The sequence below is a fragment of the Heliangelus exortis genome, chromosome 29, assembly GCF_036169615.1.
Source record: "Heliangelus exortis chromosome 29, bHelExo1.hap1, whole genome shotgun sequence".
NCBI lineage: Eukaryota > Metazoa > Chordata > Aves > Apodiformes > Trochilidae > Heliangelus > Heliangelus exortis.
The window spans coordinates 3,641,831-3,656,534 of record NC_092450.1 but is presented as its reverse complement, the minus strand read 5'-3'; the positions used below and the strand labels follow the sequence as shown (position 1 = coordinate 3,656,534).

The 14,704-nt window shown below is 54.4% G+C and overlaps 2 protein-coding genes across 2 annotated transcripts; one reads left to right on the top strand and one right to left on the bottom strand.

Annotated features, from left to right (window-relative positions):
- The first annotated feature begins 634 nt into the window (after window positions 1-634).
- LOC139788634 (heat shock protein 30C-like) lies at window positions 635-1,479 on the top strand. Its single transcript, XM_071728745.1, has one exon. The coding sequence runs from the start codon at window positions 750-752 to the stop codon at window positions 1,332-1,334; it is 585 nt and encodes a 194-aa protein (XP_071584846.1). The 5' UTR covers window positions 635-749; the 3' UTR covers window positions 1,335-1,479.
- Window positions 1,480-2,811: 1,332 nt separating this feature from the next.
- RAB5C (RAB5C, member RAS oncogene family) lies at window positions 2,812-14,666 on the bottom strand. Its single transcript, XM_071728746.1, has 6 exons — window positions 14,575-14,666; window positions 6,678-6,917; window positions 5,576-5,727; window positions 5,151-5,273; window positions 4,342-4,435; window positions 2,812-3,970 (listed from the first exon to the last, which is right to left on the bottom strand). The coding sequence occupies exons 2-6, from the start codon at window positions 6,841-6,843 to the stop codon at window positions 3,855-3,857; spliced, it is 651 nt and encodes a 216-aa protein (XP_071584847.1). The 5' UTR covers window positions 6,844-6,917; window positions 14,575-14,666; the 3' UTR covers window positions 2,812-3,854.
- Between the last annotated feature and the right edge of the window lie 38 nt (window positions 14,667-14,704).

Genomic DNA, 14,704 nt, shown 5'->3' with positions numbered 1-14,704 from the left:
TCTGCAGAGCCCCCGTGAGGCGGCACCGTGAGGCGAGCAAAGCCCCCGCCCTGGGGTCTCAGCAGGGCGCAGGTCTCTGCGACCACCACGGGGACGGTCCCACCCCTAAAGCAACGTGGCAACGTGTCACCGTGTCACCCACTGCCAGACACACTTAGCACTTTCTAGAGCCCACTCCCCAACCCTGCTCACGGGGGGGTGCCCACCGTCCTGTCCCGGCCCCTCAGCATCCCCGAATGCCCGGGGGGCCAGGGGCTGCTCTCCCCCGGGCAGCTGAGGGTCCTGCAAAGGGTGTAGGGGGAGGGAGGGGTCTCCTGCTTGCAGATGGGGAGGAACGGGGCACAGGTGGGGGGAGAGGCAGGGAGGAGCCCAGCCCCGCTCCTGGGAAGCAGAGAGGCGGCAGATTTTTGGCAGGCGCAGGCATCCCGGCCGGCGGCTGAGGTGATGCTGCTAATTATAATCCAGGAGAGCGGAGCTGCAAGAGTAAGGGCGAAGGTATGCCGGGCACGACGTCAGCGCGGCCTCACCTCGTGGATGAGTAAGAAGAATGAGCTGGAACGGGCTGGAAAGAGCTGAGCTCTTCTCCCGAGGATGACGTGATGTGCAGGATGAGGCCACGCCTCCTCGGAAAGGGGAATAAAAGCCGCGGGAGGCAGCAGCGGGACAGAACGCTTACAGCTGAGCTACGAGCAGGAATAGCATCAGCAGAAGCAGCAGAAGCAGCAGAAGCAGCAGCAGAACGACCAGCGATGCTTTGCAGAATGCACCTCGCACCATTTGCCTCCAGCTCCTTGGCCACCCGACTGGGCACAGTGAGGACCCTCTGGCCCCACGCAGAGACCATCTTCACCGAGCTGCAGCAAGAGATGGAGAAAGCTCGAGAGTTCATGAGCAGCTTCGAGCAGCTCCTCACCAGCCAAGGAGCCACTGCCATGGAACAAGCCCCGAGAACAAGCACAGCCCTGAGCACCGGCTCTGGGGAGGGCTTCTCCATCTGCCAGGACGTCAAGAACTTCACTCCGGAGCAGCTGTCGGTGAAGGTGGTGGGCAGGAAAGTGGTGCTGGTGGGGCAGAAGGAGACGCAGAGCACGGATGAGAAGGGCTCCTTCTCCTACAAGTACGAGGTGCTGAAGCGGGAGTGGGATGTGCCCGAGGAGGTGGACGCCGAGGCTCTGACCTGCTCCCTGTCCAAGGAGGGGCAGCTCCGCATCGAGGCCCCCCGGCTGGCCCTGCCCAACACCCTGGAGAGGAACGTCCCTATCCAGGTCAGCCCTGCAGCCCCACAGCCTGGACCAGCTCCCGAGGATGGAGCCACCACCAAGACCCAGATGTAACAGGAGGGGAACCAATGGCCCACGGCAGGACCGGAGGAGACAGCAGTCTTGGGGTTTGGCCCAGACAAGCTCCATCAGCAATGATGTAATTTTTTTCACTATACTGGAATGCTTTTGTATCCAATAAAAATACTTTTGCATAGAATCTGGTTGTTGTGTTCTCTTGGTGTTGACTGATGGGGAGGGCTGGGCTCAGTTCCTGATGCCAAAGGAGCTGGATGCACAGGAAGGGAAGACCTCCTGGTGCCTGAGGGCAGCACAAGGTGGGGCTGCTCAGAGCAGGGGGAAGCAGGGAGGCCCCAAGCCCCAGTTACCTGCACCAGAACTCCCTGAGAGCAGGCAGGCTGTCTTCTCCCTCCTCAGCAGCACCAGGTCCTCAGCTCCACAGCATGGAAAGATGACAGTGCTGGAGGTCTTAGCTGGGCATTGGGTGCACTGCTGTAGCCACACTTTTCCCTCCACACAGCTTGGGAAGGGGCTTCTGGAGCCCCCTTTGAGATCCTCCAGTAGGGAGGGGGAAGCCCATCTCAGGGCACCGTGTGTACCCACCTTGAATTGCTCAGACCCAGACAGCCAAGAGGCAGCAGGCAGTCACATCTCTTTGTGCTAAAGCTGCTCCAAGCATGAACAGCCCTTCCCTCTCAGTGAGGAGGCTCAGTGCTGCAGAGCACTGTCACCCCCCCACCCCACAGCCAGGAGCAGGTCCCAGCCCTGACACCACATCCCTGCAGCTGAACTGCAGATACAAAACACCCCTGAGAGCATCACAAGCTCCTTCACTGCGATGGAGACCCCGAGTCCAGGAAGGAGTCAGAAATTAAGCAGGCAACCAGGAACCAAGAACAAGAAGCCAGCAGATGGCAATAGCACCTCATCTTGTGTTCACAGGGTGGTCAAAGCTGTGATTGGGGAAGCTTTTCTCCAAGAGGTCTTTCTCTTGCATGGGGAAACCAGTAGCACCAGTCAGAACCACACTGGAAGTGATGATGTCCTCTGCCCGAGGCCAGACCCTCTTGTAGGGGATGGAAACATCCAAGTCCCACAGCACCAGGAGAGCAAAGGCCACACACCACAGACACCAGGGACCTGGCCACACCGTAGCTCCAGCCCCTTCCTGCTTACAAGATTTAAATGAAATCCAGGATGAGCAGAAGGCACCAAGACCCTGGATGGAGGATGAAGCCAACATGAGCCAAGGCCATTCAGAATGTCATTTGCACGTACCCAGATGAGCTTTCAGAGCCCCAGTGCTCTGAGCCAGGCCCAGGCTGGAGACAATCACACTGCTCCCTGGAGCTGTGACTCTGGCAGAGCTCCACAGCCCCTCCTCCTGACCCAGCAAGGAGAGGGTCAGAACCTTCCAGGTCCATGGGGTGTTGGACACCACCACAAGCAGCCTCTTGCACAACTACCATGTTTTGGTCCACTCCCCTTCTGGTTTGAGCTGATTAAGAAACATGAACATTGTTGATTAGGATAGGTTTATAAAAATTTTGTTTTTTTAATCACACAAAACTGAAGTTTGTGATGAAGACTAAGTTGACAGTTCCTCTTAAATACCAGTATGCATAAGACATTGCATTAGGCACTAGGCAGCAGCCAACATCAGTTAGAGTCTGGCAACAGAAGCCATTTTAATACCTCCCTTCACACTTTGTGGAATTACAGGCTTTTGCAACACACATTGTTTCCATTGACAAGTCATCCAAGGTTTCCCCCACCCCACCTCTGTACATCAGTAAACCATGTGTATTCACACTAGAGTAGGGTTAACAACATTAGTGGCATCACAACCATCAAAAAAAGGACAATTTTTCTATACAAGATTTTTGCAAAAATTGCAACAGGATTAGTGCATTACAACAGAACTGGAGATAGAATAGAAAAAAAAAAAAAAGTTGGCATGCTAGAGTCCAACACAAATGAAGACAACAGGCAGCTAGTTGTATGTACTATATTGACAAGATACTGATTGGTTACATGGAGAAACATACAATACAAAATACAGAAGAAACCAGTTTTGCTTCCCTCTGCCCCACCCCAGAATACTTATAATTGATTTGGTCAATAAGTGGCTGAAAAGCCAGAGTTTGTCACCATAATGCTACAGTTTAGTGGTTGTTCTAGGCCTGTTGTACTGCACGAGCCTCAGCTTTTACACACGGGTGATTTAAACACGGTTGTCTAGTCTCAATATCCCTTTGTTTCCAATAGTGAACTACAGTACTGTGGGACCTGGGTGCTGCTGACCTCCACCCGGGGCAGGGGCGAGCTGGCTGGGCAGACACCAGGTCGTGCATCCACCACCACCAGGAAGAGGGAAGAGCAGAAGTTCATATATTAAAAAAGTGACTTAAGACTTAGAATTGAATTAGTATTTGTACAGAAAGGTGCAGGTGGAAGAACTCCCTCCAGCCTATGATCAGAAAGGGATGGAGAAATCACAGCAGCCACCAGCAGCAGCTGCTCTACGGTAAGTGCGATTGTTAGCGTGGGTTCCAGTCGGGTGGGCAGGGCTGCTCAATTGCTGCAGCACTGGCTCCTGCTGGGCTGACTGCTCTCCTGAAGGTCAACCACCCGATTCCTCCCTGGGCCACCCGGAGCGTTCTGGGGTTCATTTTTTGGCAGTTTCTTGGCTAGAAAGAAACAAGATGTCAGCGGCTCCTCCGCAGGGGGGAAACCTCTGCCCCGCTGAGCGGGCTCAGTCCTGCTCTGGCCCCAGCCCTCACCCCTGGAGGTGTCTGGGATCAGACACTGCAGCAGCACGAGGGCAGCAAACCCATCATCCCACTCCTTCCTTACTCACCACCCGAGATAAAGGGAGAGAGGGAAGAGGCCTTTCAAAGCAAAGGCTCCAAACACCCAGAGACTGGCTACGGGAACAAGCTGGGCATTGATCCAGCAAGAGCTCCCAGCCCCTGGCTGACAGGGGAGCTCCCAGGGTCTCAGTGGCTGCACAGCTGCTGCTCAGAGCTCCTCCACCACCCCCCTGCGCACAAGCTGTTACCTATTGCCATGAAGATTTCGTTCACATTCATCGCTGTCTTTGCCGACGTCTCCATGAACAGCAAACTGTTGTCATCTGCATATGTTTGTGCATCCTACAAACAATCACACCAGAGTGGCAAAGGCATCCTGCCAGAGGGAGGCCCGGGGCTGCCTTCACAAGCTTCACTTGTTGGCAAAACACTGAAGAAACCCCATCCCAACCCCAGACAGAGACATTCCCACCCCAGTCCCCTGACAGCTGGGAGATGTTCACCAGTGACAGCCCTGGTGGCCCCAGGGCCCAGCTGGGTACAGCAGCACAGACTGTTTGTGACCCAAGAGAAGACACAGCATGTCCTGAGCAGCACCAGCACCTTGCACTTTGTTAAACTGGGAGGGCAATGCAGACTGTACAAGCATCACGAGCAGTCCTGTGCAGAGGTCTGAGATAAGAGCTTCTCCTTGACAGTCTGCCTCAGACAAGTAAGAGCAGAGAACAAGCTGGGAACAATTTTTCACATGTCTGGTAACTAAAAGATGCCGTTTCATCCCCTGCTGGAGAAGCCCCAGATGAGTGAGGCACCAGACAAGCCCAGGGACAGAAGCTTGTGCTCTCTGAGCCTTATTCTCTACATTTGTCATAACTGTTACCAAGAGGAGCTACAAGTGCTGTGCAGGGAGTGCAAGGGAAAGGCAGGCTGGTGGCATCCCAACAATCTTGACTTTCACTCTCCCTCAATGCATTCTGCACATAGCCACCATCTCCCCATTTAAGCAAAAATGCTGCTTTTATGACTTGGGTAACAACTCATCTGGATTCCCACTCACCTGGAAGTCCACAGCTCTCTTGGTAGCAAGGTCTGCCTTGTTTCCTGCTAGTGCAATTACAATGTTGGGGCTAGCCTGCCTCTGCAACTCTTTCACCCAGTTCTTGGCTCGTACAAATGTGTCCTGGAAGCAAACAGGAGGCAGCAGTCAGGAAGGGCAGCCTCTTGTTAATCCACAGTGAAGATATGATTAGAACAAGTCTTTCCTGTCACAAGTGTTCTGCCTCTACAGCACTTTGTAGCAGGATCCTTTATCAGCTTAGCCTTGGGCAGGGCCGAGGAGGAGGCCCTGAGAAACTCTGTACCTGCAGGCAGGCACTGCAGGGCCTCAGGACCCCCACGCTCTCCCAGAGAACAGAGAAGCATCGGCTGCAAGCACATCCCCCTCCCCCCAAAACCTCCCCAGAGCCCCCCCAGAGCACTCACTGTGTTGGTGATGTCATAGACCACGATGGCAGCCTGTGCCCCACGGTAGTACATGGGGGCCAGGCTGTGGTACCGCTCCTGCCCGGCTGTATCCCAGATCTCAAACTTCACCGTTGTGTCATCCAGGCAAACTGTCTGTGTGAGGAAGGCAGCTGGAAGAGAAGGCACGTGTGTGGCACCAGCCAGGAGCTCAGGGCAGCTCTGGGTGTGCACAGGAGGGAGGAGGAGCCCCAGGAGGAGGCCAGTGTGGTGCCACTTGTCGTGGAAGTGGCAGCTCTGCTCTTCCTTGCACACAGGAACCCAGGAGCCAGCAAGCAGCTGGCAGGGAGCAGTGGCCACACAGCCCTCTGCAGCAGAGCATCAAGCCCTGCCTGCCCACAAGCTACTCTTACCCCCCCCATGAGTTATTACAGGAACAAAAATTAGTGCCCACAGACCAAACTTTGATTGCTGGCACTATGCTAATGATTTCAGGCTAAAGAACTACTAGACCTGAAAAAGCTGTGGAAGTAGTTAACAATATCAGGCTAGAAACGGCCCCAAAATCCCAGGTCATGGTCTGAAAAGATAATTAAGGGCTATAAACCGAGCTGAAGGCCTTGGTTCTAATTAGAAGCAGGAATTCAAGAGCTGGAAGTGAAGACACCTTAGAGGCCATGCCCATGGTTGCCATAGCATCACTCTGCTGAGCTGAGCTTCATTCACACCAACAAACAAGTTGTAAACCAAGAGTTAAAGCATTTGCTGCTGGACTATTCACAGCAAAAGCCCCAAACCAGCTTTAAGCAGCCATTGGTATTTCTGACACCCCACAGCAGCACCTCCTGAGCACAGACACCTGGAGCAGGCACACACAGAACCACACAGAACCATCTGGGTTGGAAAGGACCTCTGAGATCATCAAATCCAACCCTTAACCCACTACCACTGTGGTTCCCATGGCACTCAGTGCCACATCCAGTCTCTTCTTAAAAACCTCCAGGGACGGAGAATCCACCCCCTCCCTGAGCAGCCCATTCCAATGCCTGATCACCCTCTCTGGAAAGAATTTTTTCCTAATATCCAACCTAAACCTCCCTTGGCAGAGCTTAAGAACCCTCACCTCCAATCGTGCTCTCCTGGTACTCGTGGAACTGCCCCTTGACGAAGCGCAGGACCAGGCTGGACTTCCCCACCGCCGACTCCCCCAGCAGAACAAGTTTGAACTGGCAGATTTTGTTCCCAGCAGCTGGTCCATTCGGTCGGGCAGCTCCACCTCGACCTGCCATGGTGGCCTAAGAGTGCCAAGAGCTGAGGATGCTGCAGGTTCTGCTCTGGGATCCCCCCTGGAGGCAGGCTGCAACTGCAAGAGGAGCTCAGGGTTAGTGACACACTCAGGGACCAGCCCTACCAGTTCCAGAGGGTGGGTTTGATCTGCAGCCACCATCAGCACAGGTGGGTGGTGGCTCCTTCCCACAGTGGAAAGTTAAAACTGTGTCTGCCACAGCACTGTCCAGCAGCTTCTGTCAGTCTCGAGTGGAACCTTAAGAGCTCTGAGTCTCTTTGCAGAAAGGGGGATTGGTAGCACAAGTCCTCCCCACCCGTGGGCCCTCCAGCACCTCCACCATGTGCAGGTGTCACACACACCTTGCTGGGGTGAGGCAAGCAAGGAGCAGCCAGCACAGCACCTGGTGTGATTAGAGCTTTGTCTATCAAAAACAACCATTACTGGGTTCATGGAGGTAACAGAAGTTGACCTTTAGCTCCTTCCTCCCCTCCCAGCTCACCTTGGACTGTCACTGCAAGAGAGATGTCCCAGCACTGCACTCCAACCTCCTGGGAAGCAGCCCAGGGATGTCAGCCCTCAGACAAAGGAGGTTTCTCTGTCGAGTTTGTTAGAGGCTCAAACACCAAACCATTAAACACTGCACCTCAGAGCAGCCCTGGGGGCTCCACAAGTAGCCTGCCACAGGGAAGCAGTTTGGTTGCAACCACTGGACAGAGAGAGAGCTGCTGCTCCCCATCTCTATTGCAAATGGGCACTTACCACCCAACAAGAGTCTCCACAGCTTGATTCAAATGCAGAGGCAACACCCAACACTTCCCACACCCCGACACAGCTGCCTCATTGCCTTCATCCCACACCATTCCAGGTCATCAGGCTACCAGCCACATTCTTCACAAGAAGATTGTTCAAACCCAGCTATGCTGAACAGCACAGACAAGGGAGCATCACCCACCGTGCACCACACGGTGCCACCACGTTTGGTGCCAGCCCAGCACCAAACCTCTGGAGTGGTGCAGAAGCCATGGCAAGAGCAGCAGGATAAGCTGTCTGACATCCACAGTTTACCACAAATCTCAGTTCTTCCTCCCTTCCCCAGCTGCATGCAGCAGGAGTGCTGTCAGAGCACACAGTCACACACTTTTCAGTACATTTCCTGTTCCCATCACAACTCCCACTCCCTGTCAATGATAAATGCTCCAACTGATCCATCTGCTCCTTATCTCCTCTTTCCCTTCAGCCCTCACAGCTCAAATTCTTGTTGACAGAGACAACTGCAAAACAATTCCCTTAATTTCTTCTTGTGCTGAGGGTACCCCCACAGAAAGTCTGGGTGTGCTCCCAGCACCTCCAGCATTTACCCAGCAAATCCCAGATTCCTACAAGTGAAGCTGGGGCTGAACTGGAGCCCTGTCCTGTGAACGAGGCTCAGGCCTGGCTCAGCACAGAGGCTCCCCAAAGAAAATCTCCAAACCTGCCTTCCAGAACAATGCCTGCTCAGCTGTGCCTGGCAGGGGCCACTTCAACTACATCTCAAGTTTAAACTCAGTCCCACAGTTTGACAGGAAAGCCCCAGCCCTTTCAGCCAGAGCACTCACCCAGGGGGACAGCCCATGACTGTCACCAGCTGCAGAACCTCCTCAGCTTTCCAAATACAGCAGCACTTGAGCATTCTCTGACCTAGAGACACCCAACCAAAAACTGTTCTGACCAGGAGGCAAGTCAGAAACCTGCTGGTGAGCCTGTACTGGTCATGGACACCAGCAGGTAGGAAAAAAACCCATGAGGAGTACCTGCTCAGGGCAGGAAACCACTGATCTGGGGGATTCTGAGTCTGGGGTTAAGTCAGGGAAGAAATTGCAGTTCAGAGCTGGGTACTTGCAAAGTAACCCTGTCCCAACCCCCACCCTCCCCTTCCAAGGAAGGACAAACACTGTTCCACAGGACAAGAAAGTCTGATAGGAAACAAATCAGCAACTTGTTTTGCCAGACAGCCAGGAGCAGCTCTGAGCAGGAACAGTTTGGATCAAGAGGCACATCAGGAGCTCTACAGCAGCCTGAAAAGAAGTTTCCACCTTTTCAAGTTTCTTCTCTAACCAGAGTTTGCAAGGGAAAAGCTTTTGCTTGTTTAACCTTGTCTCCATTCAGAATAGTTCAGACAAACACGTGAACCATGGCTCTGAGTTATGACCTCCTGAAACATGATAGGGTGATCCCCAGAGCAAAACAGGGAAGTGAGCCCATTGACAGCCTCAAGTCTTGGTGTGACCTATATTTCAGAGATCTGGATTCATTTTCCCACCTGGTTGTGCTGCATGGACTCAGAGTTAAGGAAGCAGATCTGAAGGTGCAGCTCATCCTGGAGAGTGAATGCCCAAAAAACAACAGCAGGGCACCACACCAAGCCAAAGCCATAAGAAGGAAGGGCATGACAGGGTCCTTGTGTAATTTAGAATAACACAATTTAGAATTTTCCTACTAGCCTCTTGTAGGCAGTGGAACTCAGCAGCTTGTGAAGCCACAGGATCCATAAAAGGTCCCTGCTGCTTTGTTTGCTGGCTCTGCCCACCTCCTGCTTGCTTATTTCTTATTTCTCTTATTGCAACCCTCTGTCTCTTGTTTGCTTTGAGATTACAGACAAGCTTCAGTGCCTGATGCTCTCCAACAACTCCACATCTATCACTTCTGCAGCTTGTCCTCCTCTCAGCACTTCCCTGTTTCCCAATATTCCCTGAAGGGGCTTGTACACATCCCCAAATTACAAACTCATTACCATGACTCTTCTGCTGCTCTCCCAGCTCATCCCAGTGCAGGGCAGCTCTCCAGTGCTGCTGGGATGCTGGAGAACAGCACAAGAGCTCATTGGAAACAAACCAGCCCAGAACAAGAACCCATCCCCATGGGGCTATCACTGTCAGGTCCGTGTTAACCCATCCACAAGAGCTGCTGGACAAAAATCCCTGCCACGGGGAAGCTGCAAGTTTAAGGTGTCAGAACTTATAGAACCTGATCTTTTTTGCCCCTTGTTCACCCAGCAGCAGGGACTACTCAAAGCTGGTGGTACTTAGAAACCCAATCCTGAAGAATCTGGTTACCCCAGGGGACTGATTCTGCTCTCAGCTATGCAAGAAACCATTTCACTGGGGATTTGTTGGCTTAGAATCAAAATACCCAAGACAAAAGCCCCAGTGAAGTATTTATCTTGTTAAATAGCTGACAGCATTACATGAATTTCTTGGCAAGGCAGCCCCTGAAGTTACTGAGTGGTTTTGCTTCACCTAACACTGAACAGGCAGTTCAGCTTCTGCTACCTTGGGGCTACCCAGACCTGGCAGGTCACCTTTAGGACCCAAGAGGGACAAGTGACATCAACCAGCAGCAAGCCTGGGACCCACCAGAAGAGACTCCACAACCCAGGTCAGCAGAGTGTGGGACCTCAGCCTGATTTTCCAACACATGATTAACAAGAACAAACTGCAGCAGGGTGCACCCTGCAGAGAGAGAGGGGAGGGACAGACCCAGAGCCACGAGATGAACCAGGACACAGTTGGAAGGACAGACCTCAGCCCCATCAAGTCTAATCAGATTTAATACCTCATCTTCCTACAGACAGCAGGCACTTCCCTCCATGAAGAACACTCAGTCAGGATGGCTGTAAACCAGGGCCACAGGAACAGCCCCAGACTGGGGAAAGAGGCACTGCTGCTGTCAGGAGCTGTGCTACACCCTCAGTACGTAGCCTCACAGACCTAAACCAGTGCAGAGAGCACTTCCAGAAGCTCTGGGGTTGTTACATTACCATAAGTTAAAGTCACAACTTCTCCTCGGAGTCCCATGCCCAAAGACTTGGGCACACTCACTTTAATTTAGATCTGCACAGGATTTACACTGGGAAAAAGTTAAATTACTTTCTGCTGCAGCTACAAGTCCTGAATATCTGCAGCAGAATGTGTAACACCATCTCCTTTCCATGCTTTTAGCACACCCAGCTGCACACCAGCCTCTGAGGCAGCCCCAGCAGATGAATGTTTTTCAAAAACAATTCCACCACCAGAGATTTCAAGGCCACCACGAGCAGGAGGGGACAACACAGCAACTCCACCAGGCAGCCCAGGGCCAAGCCAGCACTTTCCCACCACCTTCCTCCAGCCATCTCTAAATTTCCATTAACAAAGCCTTTAGGGCAAGATAAACCCAAGAAGCTGTGATGAGGGCCAAGTTCCTGCTACTTCTCAGCTCCCACTGCTGCTCAGCACCAAGCACCAGAGGCCAAAGCAAAGGTCTGAGGTGAGCAGAAAGTGCTGCACTTGGACAAAGCCCCCAGAAGCTCAGCTCAGAGCACATGGTTATACACAAAAAGTTGCTGCCCACTTGGAGAATAAATCTTGTTTGCAAGTCAGCTCCAAGACAGCCAGGAAGCCAGGAACTCTCACACATCCCAGGGAGCTGATCCAACTCTCTGGAAGGTGAGGCAAAGATCAGAGCCTGCACAGCTGAGCCAAGTGCAGTACTTTGGTCACAGGGAGTTACCAAGCTCCTCCAAACCCCTCCTACCCAAATTAAACCCCACACACCCCTCACAAGGCTCTCCTGGGCCTCTCCTTTTCCAGAAACTCTTGGAAACAGCTCCTGAGGTGAAGAGACCTTGCATTTGGTGATGCTACCCTGGAGCTACAGGTTTGTAACACTCAAGAAGAGCTCCTGCCACTGGTCCCACTGGCAGCACAAGGAAGTTCCATGCCTGATCCAGCAGGGGTTTTAATTCCACAGAACATCAAAACTGCAGAAGGTGCCTTATTAGGATCACCACAGCTGAAAGGAGCAAGAGGCAAGGAGGGGAGGCTGAGGTGTGGAGCCTCTGCCTGGTCCTCCTGCCTCAGGAAAGGAACAAGGAACACCAGGGTCCTGTGTTGCAGCCAGGGCCACCAAACCCCAGGGTCTTCTGCTTGAGAAGACTTTGTGAAAGAGTTTTGGCAGCACCTCCATTTCACATGAGGGGAAAAAAAGCCCTCAAAAGACACAGCCTAACTTTGAGCAGAGGTCCAGCACCATCTCCAGACACCCCCAACCATTCTGTGGACAAGAAAGCAACAGTGCAGAGCAGCAGCAAACTGCCACCTCCACTGCAGAAGAGTCAGTGACCTTCGTAATATCTCTTCCAGACTGCACAAGGATCCCTCCCCTCCAGCAGCTCCTTATCTGGAGCTCTGCTAAATAAAAGCAAACATGAAAACACTGTTTTCTTATCTGTTTATGTAGAACTGCTCCAGCCGTTCAGCCCTGTGCTCCAGAGGAGGAATGAGCTCCTTCCAGGCTTCAGATGAAGCTTTGTTCCACCCTGGCACTGCCACTTCCAGGAAGGTTCCTTGTTGCTGGCTGCCACGGGGAGCTGCTCTGACAGCTTCACAGGATTTGCATAAGGAGCCTTCAAACTTCACACCCCAAGGGAAGAAAACTTCAGGCAGGCTGACCCAAACACTCCAGGCTACACCCACCTCCTCAGGAGCATTCCCATTTCATTTCCTGAAAGTTCCTGCCATTCCTTCCCCCTCTCTTCTCAGGGAGATGCCACAACCACCTCCCTGCAGCCCCCCCAGCAGTGCAGGGATGGGGAATTGGGGACCAGCAGGGCCTGGAGCAGCTCCAGGGCTGATCCCTCTCCAGATGCAGAGGAGCTTTGTGTGATGGAGACCATTCCACTTCCCAGCACAGCAAGGAAGCCTGGCCAAGCACACAGGGGATGAAAACCCCTGACACTTGTGCTCCAGACACTGCCCAACCTCTTATCCTTGTCAAATGGACCTGAACCCAGCTCTGTTCAAACAGACAAGTGTTTTATTTTACTGTGTTCACACCACAGCCTTCCCCTCCCTGCTCAAGTGACTCAGATCCTTCTTTAGAGCCTCATCTCATCTGCCCCAAGCTGCTCCCTGCCTGAAGGGGACCAGCACCCACCTGGGCAGCCTCAAGGACCCACACTGCCTGGCACCATCTTAAAACAAAGGTCAGGTAAATTAGCCCATGGCATGGCAGAGGGGGAGATTGCCTCTAGGGGTAGGGTTTTTGCTATGGAATTTGTTGCCTGTTGAGACTTCAGAGGAGTCCCAGATGATTCCAGCCCTGAGACTTGGTTACTGAACCTTGCAGGCCCACACAGGATGGGGCTTTACCTGCTCTGCTCACTCCAAGACCACCCTAAACCAGTGTCCCCCAGCACACACCGTTCTGAATTCTTCCCTTTCCCAGTCAGTCCTTTCAACTCATTATCCAGTTAAGCTGCACAGATGTGAGACTGCAGTAGTTCTTCCAGGGATGTTTCAGGCTCAACAGCACAGCACATCAAGCCCTCAGGAATCAGAATTACTTTTCTTTTTTCAGTCTGAACTCCAGCTGAGGGCAGAGTGGGTCTGGTGTCACACTGCAGGCAGGGCAGCCCAAACATGTGTTGACCCACCACACAAAAAGCTAAGAATAGTAGATGCAAGTTGTTCCACATCAGACTTAAAATAGTGCCTGGGGGCACTCTCTTCCCTCAGATTTCCTTACAAGCCAAGGTCAGACCCAGGACAGCCTCGTGCAAAAGCCCTGAGCTGGAAGGCAGGGGCTGGGGGGCAGGTGGGGTCTGGCCTTCTTCCAGCCCAGCTTAAAGCCAACATCACCCCGAGGGAGCAGAGGGACTGACACAGCTCCTCATCCCCCCCCTCACCCTCCTGCAGGTTCAGCAGCACCACGAGCACTGCCAGGAGTGGGTGCAGGATTTGGCACCACAAACCTGTTGCTCACTCCAGGCAGAGGAACAGCCCTGCACCTCAGCATTCCTCGGTCTCCTTCCAGAAGAGCCTCAGAACCCCCTCAGGGAGCCAGCAGCACCACGCATTTCCCTTCACAAAAGCTCCCTGGGGGGCAGAGGGGCCGCGTTTGTCCCCAGAAGCAGCAGAACTGGAGCTGAGCCCATCTCCAGCTGATAAAGTCACATCCCCGATCCGGCAGCTCCCGGGAACCTGGCAAAACTTCTGGAGTGCTGGAGCTCCTGTTCCCACCTCAGCAGCTGAGCAAAACGCCGCTCCCCTGCTACCCCCACGGCTGCCACACTGTCCCCCAGCGCCATTTCACTTCCACACGGAGGAAAAAGCTCCGGGCAGCAGCACCGGGAACCGCTGCTCAGGGCCGGACTCTTCCTTTTTTCTCAGGAAGGAAAACAGCCCCGAGGAGCGCGGGGCCGGCTCCTCAGGACACATCCGTGACGTTCGCTCCAGCCGGAGCCCTTCCCCACCCCCCGGCTCAGGGCAGAGCTCCCCTCGGGGCTGGGCCGCCCCCCGGGGCCGCTCTCGCACCTTGCCAGGAGACCCGATGGGCCCGGAGGGGTCCCGGACCCCGCGGGGAGCGGGGATTCCGCCGGAGAGCCCCGAGCGCCGCCGCCCCCCGCTCACCCAGCCCGGCACCGGCGGCCTCGCCTCGCCCGGCGAAGCGGAACCACCAGAGCCTCCACCCCGCTCCCAGACACCGAGCGGCGCCCCCCGGCTGCCTCCCCCGGCCCGGTGGGCTCCCAGGAGCCGGGCCTGCGGCGCACGGGCCCGGTAGAACCGAACCTCCAGGCCAGGCACCGCCCGGGAGAGGACTCGGCACCCGCCCGCGCCGGGAACCGCTCGCCCGGAGCCCCGGCGGGCCGCGTCGGTGCGGAAGGGGAGGGTAGGGCCATGTCGGGCCGTGCCCCGCCGCCCCCGGCCCCACTCACCGCCCGGAGCGCCGCCCGCCCCGCCGCAGCTGAGTCTCGCAGGCCCCGGCCCTCACTTCCGCCTTTACCCGTTCCGCTTCCGGATCCGCCCACCCCTTCCGCTCCCAACTTGCCCGCCACAGGCGGCAGC